At 48.3% G+C, this 7,990-nt stretch overlaps 1 protein-coding gene and 1 pseudogene across 1 annotated transcript; both read left to right on the top strand.

Annotated features, from left to right (window-relative positions):
• Positions 1-7,774, top strand: part of LOC105000039 — an 8,334-nt pseudogene extending 560 nt beyond the window's left edge.
• Positions 3,562-4,081, top strand: LOC105000012 (40S ribosomal protein S13-like). Its single transcript, XM_010855675.1, has one exon. The coding sequence runs from the start codon at positions 3,571-3,573 to the stop codon at positions 3,967-3,969; it is 399 nt and encodes a 132-aa protein (XP_010853977.1). The 5' UTR covers positions 3,562-3,570; the 3' UTR covers positions 3,970-4,081.
• Positions 7,775-7,990: the final 216 nt, after the last annotated feature.

Here is a 7,990-nt window from a genome sequence, read left to right as displayed (position 1 = left end):
CACCAAAGCAGCCGCCATTTGGGTTTTTCCTCCCTTCTTCTCCCAGGCCAGTGCTGGCTCCTGCAGACATGGGTAGGGTGGGAAGCAGGGGACCTAGCTGATGTCAGAGCCAGCACCCCTGGGGCAGTTCCCTCTACCCAGAGAATTCTGGTCACAAGTCTAGGGACTGGCCAGGCCTCACTCAGGGAGACCCCAGGGCTCTGTTAAAGGAGAGCTTCAGACCTGGAGCTGCCCTCTCCACCGCCTACCCACTAGGCCACGGACGACCCTGTCTCCACATTCAATGAAGAGAACCTGATCCAGGTGGTGGTCGACCTGTTTCTGGGAGGCACTGACACCACGGGCACCACTCTGTACTGGGTGCTCATCTACATGATCCAACATGGAGCCATCCAGGTTAAGGGGGCCAGTGGTACACCCTGCTGACTGCCCCTGGGCTGTGGGCCTCTGGGCTGAAGGCACTGGCCCCCGTCACTGGCTTTGGTCTATAGCCCTGGGAAGGGGGCCCCTGCTCTGACCCCTGTGGTATGGGAAGTGTTCATGACTTTGAATTAGAAGGGGGAGAGGGGGCAGGGAGGGGACTTCTATTCCTGGCTACTTAGTGAGTGATCCTGGGTAAGTAATTCAACCACTTAGAACCAGTGTGAGATGAGGTGGTATTATTTCACTCATTCAGTACTGATTCAGTACCTCTAAGTGCCAGGCCCTGTACTCAAGATCACAAAGAAAATGTGGCTAGAGTTCTCTCAGGGACCGACTAACCATGATCTAAGTTCACATCCTGGTTCCACCAGTCTTGTGACCTTCAGCAGAATACCTGTCTGGTCGCAGCCTCAGTTTTCCTGTCTGTAAAATGGAGAAAACCGTTCCTACTCCATAGGACTCCTTGTATATAGAAAACCTGGTACACAGTGGGTATTCACATATGGATCCTTCTCCTTCCCTCCAGAACCCCTGGAGAAGCAAACCCTGCAAAATCTTGTTCACGAGCTCCGCCTTAGAGAGAGCCTGTCACTGTTGGGACCAAGGGTGGCTGAGTGAGGTGGGGCGACCTAGGAGCCCTGTGTCTCCATGGTGATCTCTGGGTGCCCTGAGTCTCCATGGTGATCTCTGGGTGCCCTGAGTCTCCATGGTGATCTCTGGGTGCAGACCAGGACGGTGGGGAGGCTGGGCTGCAGCACCGTCCTGGGACCCACGCGGAGCTGCTGGCAGAGAGGGTGCAGCAGGAACTGGACACAGTGCTGGGCACCTCCGGAGCCATCTGCTACAAGGACCACGAGCAACTGCCCCACATCTGCACCCTCCTCCATGAGGCACAGCGCCTCAGCAGTGTTGCGTAAGTGCCGTGTGCCAGTGTGTGACCTCCACTCATGTGCATGGCCATCCTGTGCCCAAGGTAGGTGGCCCCCGTGTGACCTCATGACTGATCCAGCGCCTGCAGAAAGCACCCTTTGCTGGACAGCCTGCCCAGCACAGCCACCCGCTCCAGCTTCTGCCTGTCTGCCGGCTCTCTGTCAATCATCCACACATCCATCTCCATCTATGGCTTTCCAGACAAGAAGGTTACGATTGTGAAAGAATATACTCATTTAGGGATATTTTTAAATGTTCTGCACTGTTCAGAAGTACCCCTGCACGTATTTTAATGTTCTTCTTTCCAATCTTTCCTGTCCACATTTTTTATATATCTATGATTATGCTGAATATGTAATTCTGAATCCTTCACGTCAGTTAACTCATTATTCTGATTCTTCTTCAGTATTGGTTCTCAAACTTCCAGAATCACCTGCAGGGCTTACTAAAATGTACATTAGAAAGAAATAAAGTGTTGGTGTTCACTTGTGTCCACCTCTTTGTGGCCCCATGGACTCGTAGCCTACCAGGCTTCTCCTTGCAAGAATACTGCAGTAGGTAGCCATGCTCTTCTCCAGAGGATCTTCCTGACCCAGGGATCAAACCTGGGTCTCCCTCATTGCACGCAGATTATTTACTGTCTGAGCCACCAGGGAAGCCCCAAAATGGACATTTCTGGGCTCCATTCCCAGAGTACTGGGGGTGAGCCCTGAGAATTTACCTTTCTAACAGGTTCCCAGGTGGTGGTGATGCTTTGGGTCCCAGGACCACAGTTTGAACACAACTGGTCCACATCACTATTAATGGCTGCATAATATTCCACCAAATGGGTGTTTTGTATTTCTTAACCCTTCTTATAAACTTTTAGGCCATTTGCACTTTATGTGCCTTAGGCTTGGTCTGCATTTTATATTATGTCCTTGGAAATGCCTGTCTAGTTTCTTTCATTTTATAATTAGGTTAAGAGGCTGTTATTGTTCAGCCGCTAAGTCAGGTCCAACTCTTCGTGACCCCATGAACTGCAGCACACCAGGCTTCCCTGTCCTTTACTATCTTCTGGAGTCCACTCAAATTCATGACCATTGAGTTGGTGATACCATCCAACCATCTCATCATCTGTCGTCCCTTTCTCCTTTTGCCTTTGATCTTTCCCAGCATCGGGGTCTTTCCTAATGAGTTGGCTCTTCGCATCAGGTAGCCAAAGTATTGGAACTTCAGCTTCATCATCAGTCCTTCCAATGAATATTCAGGGTTGAGTTCCTTTAAGATTGATTGGTTTGATCTCCTTGCAGTCCAGGGGATTCTCAAGAGTCTTACCCAGCACTACAGTTTGAAGGCATCAATTCTTCAGTGCTCAGCCTTCTTTACTGTCCAACTCTTACATCTGTATGTGATTACTGGAAAAAATCATAGCTTTGACTATACAGACCTTTGTCGGCAAAGTAATGTCTCTGCTTTTTAATATACTGTCTGGGTTTGTCAGAGATTTCCTTCCAAGGAGCAAGTGTCTTTTAATTTTATGGCTGCAATCACCATCCTCAGTGATTTTAGAGGTTAAAAGGACAAGTACTGAATAAGGAGAGATAGAGAAATAAAGTTAAAAACTATTTAGGTCGAAAACAGCTACTGTATATGTACATAAACTTGAGTCTGAGTTACCCTGGGGTCAAGGCAAAAGAGGAAATCCAAATTAGTTATGACTCTCATGTAATAAAAGCAAGCATACCTGTATGAGGAAAACTTTGGCTTATCCTCCAAGAAGTTATGAAGATCATCATTCATAACACATTTTTGAAGGCCAGTAGACAATATATATTGAGTGGTGCCTTAAGTAGGAGTTTTTAAAAGATACAGGAATATTTTTCCAAATAGTAGCTTCTTACCTCTAACTCATTTTATTTTATTTTTTTTAATTTTAACCTCTAACTCATTTTAAATGATGTAAGTTTGACATGAATACATTTTTGTATGGAGTAAAAAAAAAGATAGAGTTGAGGTTTATAGCTCTCTGGTGATCCAACTTGAGACAGGTGTCTGACATGAAATGGGTTCTAATAATTTCTAATAACTAGTTACCTACTCTCTGCCAAGCCTTACTGTGTTAAGGGATTTGTGTCCACTACAGCATTCAGTCTTCACAATGACTGTCATACAGATCCTAAGTAAAAGATGTTTATTGAATTAACTGTCGCCTTTTGCTGCCACACCGCCACCATCATGGGTCGCATGCACGCTCCCGGGAAGGGCCTGTCCCAGTCGGCTCTGACCTACCGCCGCAGTGTCCCCACCTGGCTGAAGCTCACTTCTGACGACGTGAAGGAGCAGATCTACAAACTGGCCAAGAAGGGCCTGACTCCCTCACAGATCGGTGTGATCCTGAGAGACTCTCATGGTGTTGCACAAGTACGTTTTGTGACAGGCAACAAAATCTTGAGAATTCTTAAGTCCAAAGGACTTGCTCCTGATCTCCCTGAGGATCTCTATCATTTAATTAAGAAAGCTGTTGCTGTTCGGAAGCATCTTGAGAGGAACAGAAAGGATAAAGATGCTAAATTCCATCTGATTCTGATTGAGAGCCGTATTCACCAGTTAGCTCGATACTACAAGACCAAATGAGTCCTACTCGCTAATTGGAAATACGAGTCATCCACAGCCTCTGCCCTGGTTGCATAAATTTGTGTATTGTACTAAAGCAATAAAATCATTGTTTAACAGAAAAAAAAAAAAAGAATTAACTGTCTACTTCTCTTTGCATGCTCAGTTGCTTCAGTCTGTCTGACTCTTTGTGACCCCATGGACTGTAGCCCACCAGGCTCCTCTGTCCCTGGGATTCTCCAGACAGGAATACTGGAGTGGGTTGCCATGCCCTCCTCCAGAGGATCTTCCTAACCCAGGGATCGAACCTGTGTCTCTTATATCTCCCATATTGGCAGGTGGATTCTTTACCACTAGCACCACCTGGGAAGCCTACCTTTCCTGCTATGTAATAAATTACCTCCAAACTTAGCAACTTACAACAACAGCATTTCAGAGAGTCAGAGATCTGAGTGTCTGTGGGTCAGGGGCCTAGGTGCTGCTTAGCTAGATGGCTCTGATTTAGTATCTCTCATGATGCTATGATGAAGTTGTTGGGCTGCAGCTGCAGTCTCCCCTGAAGGCTCCATAGGGAGGTCCCACACCTTCAGGCTTGATTCTGGGCAGTTGGCTGGAGGCCACCCTCAGTTTCTTGACATTGGGAATCTACAGAGGGGAGCTTAAAACAGCTGAACTCCATTAGAGCAAGTGAGAAGACAGAAGCCTTAGTCTTTTTGTAACCTAGTCTCACATGATATCATGACTTTTGCTATATTCTATTTGCCAGAAGTGGGTCACTACAGACAGCCCACCCTCAAGGAGAGAGGGTTTCATGGGGAGTGGATGCCAGGTATCAAGAATCATTTGGGGAGTGGGGTGTCATTTTAAAGAAGCACAGATGGTAAGGTTGCCAATTTTAATAAAGATGTGGCAGAGTCTCTCATCTTGGCACCCAGTGCATGGAGGTGATGGCTAGAGCCCCAAGCCTTCCCTCAGAAAGGGGCTTTGGCTCAGCACTGATGCTCCAGCCTGTTCTTGCTGGAAGCCTTGATGGTACAAGATGGTACACTATGGAAATGATGGTGAGAGAGAAGGTATGGAAGCCCAATCTTCTCCATCATGAGAATCTTTGTTCAACTCTTACAACCGTGGTTCAGGGCAGACTTGATTGCAAGGGCCTGGCAGGATGTGATCATTAAATTCTTATTAATTTGATCAGACTTGAGATCCCTGCCTCCATGTACTTTCTTCTTCATAATAATCCTGTCTTTTTGATGTTGTTGCTATTGTTATTCTTTTTTTAAACAGATAGCTTATGAGAGCTCATGTAACTGCCCCAAACACACAGTAAGAAACTTAACTGAGTTTAATTCATGTCCTTCTGATTCCAACTTTTTTTTTGTCCTTTTTACCATACTCCCTGCCATTCATATTGCTCCAAAAATCCCATTTTTGTAAAGTAAATGAGCCAGCATGTTGGATGGAGATGCTTTGCATTGTCTATTGTTCTGTTAGGTTGGCTAATACTGAACAGTCCTTGGCAGTATTTGACCATCAGGTTCAGAGGTTAAATGTCTCCTGGATTGTAAGGACAGGACCATGTCATCAACTCATTCTGCTGTTAGTCTGGTAGGAGGCCCCAGGCCCTGGTGGTCTAAGAGTTATACCAAATTAGGTCAAATTGAAAAAGAGGGAACTAGAGTTCAGGTCTGTTTCATGCCATCTGGGATTAGAAATATCCTTATTAATAGCCCATTCTTGCCAATTGATTCTAGGAGTTTGTTCTGTGATAAGAGCTCCAGGGAACCATTAACAGCCTGGAATCAATATCCAGCTTCCCCAGCCTGGGCAAGAGATGTCTCCTGAAAGTAGAATCAAAGCGTGGCAGTAGATCATTAAATGTTACAGATATTCCTAAACTGTTCTTAACCATTCCGACAGTCACGTGACAGTGACAACAGCAACGGCCCCTAATCAAGCCCGTCTCCTCAGACATTCTATTTGATTATAAACTCCAAGCTGCCATTTACAGGGAAGAAGTTGGGCTAAAGTCCCCAGGAGGCACCCAGCAGGCAGATGGTTCTATAATTTGGAGGAGAGGGAGGGTTGGCCTTGTTGAGTAAGTACTGGCTATGTCTGAGCCAGTTCCGCGAGTTGAGGTCGCTCAGCCACTTTGCAAGAAGTCCAGAACCTCACCCAAAACAGGACATAAATAACTCTGAAGGGAAAAGAGCGTCTTGCCCGGAGGCTTTGCATCCAAAGGAGGTTGTTAAGAACTGCTGTAATGCAGAGGTTTCTTCATCCCAGGAAGGGAAAACAGAGTGTGGGGTGGAAGTCCCAGAACCATAGCTAGGAAACAGCCTGCTTAGGCAGCAGCAGGAGCAAGTGCCTCCCGTGGAAAAGCCTCTGCCTGAAGCCATGGAGTCAGGAGGCCTGGGCGCCTGTCGGTCTGGATGGCTAGGGTCAGGCCCCTCCCTGTAGGCTTCAGTAGATCAACTGAAAAAAGAGGGGAGAGGGCTTCTGCAAGTATACACATTCTCTGTGTTCTGCACTCCTCATTGGCTTCTCTCTGGTGTGCAGGCTTCAAACTGCTGAGTTTTTGTCTTTAATTTCAAGATGTCTTTGTCAAAACCAAGAATCATGTGGCCAGTTCTCCAGTCCCCCAGGGATGACCGGTTTGATTCTCTGGTGTTGGTTAAAGAGCCGCAGAATAGGAGGCCTGCTTCAGAGCCCTGGGGCTGTGTCCCAGGTCCCGGAGGCCACAGCAAACCCCTTCCTGGCTCCCCTTGGGCCTCTTGCTCAGCCCAGGGCCTGCGAGGTACGGAGCAGAAGTCACCAACAGCAAGTGTTGGCTCCTATCTGCTCTGGTCTGATCAGTCTGATTCTCTTTCCAGTCACTCATTTCTTTGAGGTAGAGTGAGGGCTCAGGTTAGGGTTAGAGGTCACCCTCTCCTCTCCCTAATTCTAAGGAGTGAAGCTTTCTGTCTCTTCTTCTCTCTCTGCCTTGTTACTCAGTCTTCCTTACCCTTTGTCTGCCTGCCACTCCATTCCTCCTCTCTCTCTCGCACATACACCGCCACTGTTTGTTGCCCTGTGCAGGACTTGGTCCCCTCTGGTCATGCCCACCAGCCACTGGCCCTCTTCCTCGGAGACAGGAGCTGTGTCTCTAGCCCAGGCTGGGAATCTTAGGATGGAGGTGGGTGCCCCATAGCCAGGAGAGTAATGCCCAGCAACTTCACTTCTGTGAGGGCCCCTCTGCTGAATCTTTTGGGGCTCCCTGGCCCCAGGCGACTCTCGCCTGCCCACCTAGTGTTCTCTGAGCTCATGTCAGCCCAGCGTCAGGGTTGGGTGCTGGGTCAACTGAGTTCCTTGAGCTACACCAGCTCGTCTCTGCAGGGCACCATCATCTTGCCCAACCTGGCCGCTGTGCTCTGTGACCCTGAGTGTTGGCGGACCCCTCGACAGTTCAACCCTGGCCACTTCCTGGACAAGGATGGAAATTTTGTGGTCAGGGACATCTTCCCACCATTCTCCGCAGGTATGGGGTGCAGCACTGGTTGTGGGTGGGGGGTGTGATGGGACCCCTGCAGGACCACCTGCTGCCTCATGACCTTTCCTTCTGCTTCCAGGGCATCAGATGTGCCTAGGGGACTAGCTGGCTCGGATGAAACTCTTGCTGATGTTTGCCACCCTCCTCGGGACCTTTTCCTTCCAGCTGCCAGGGCGGAGCCCAGGGCTCAGGTTGGAGTACAACTTTGGGGGTACCCGGAAGCCCCTGCCCCAGAAGATCTATGCCGTGCCCCGTCTGAACTGCCCCCATCCAGGTCCTAGAGAGGAGGTCCTGTAGCCGACTGGAGTCTGGAGACTTGTCGCCCACAAAGACCTGCCTCAGTCTCTCAGCTCCTGAAAAGTTGGAGAAGAACAGAGTTTACCAGCTTAGTGGCCTATGGTTCTCCCTAACACAAGCTCTGATGCGTGACATTGGAGGGTATACTTATTAAGGATTCTACCAATGTGGTTCAGTTGGGTAGCTCAGTCCCTAGGATTTTATAAGGTTGGTTAA

This window comes from Bison bison, unplaced genomic scaffold (assembly GCF_000754665.1).
Source record: "Bison bison bison isolate TAMUID 2011002044 unplaced genomic scaffold, Bison_UMD1.0 scf7180017864367, whole genome shotgun sequence".
Lineage (NCBI taxonomy): Eukaryota > Metazoa > Chordata > Mammalia > Artiodactyla > Bovidae > Bison > Bison bison.
This window is presented reverse-complemented; position numbering and strand designations above follow the sequence as displayed.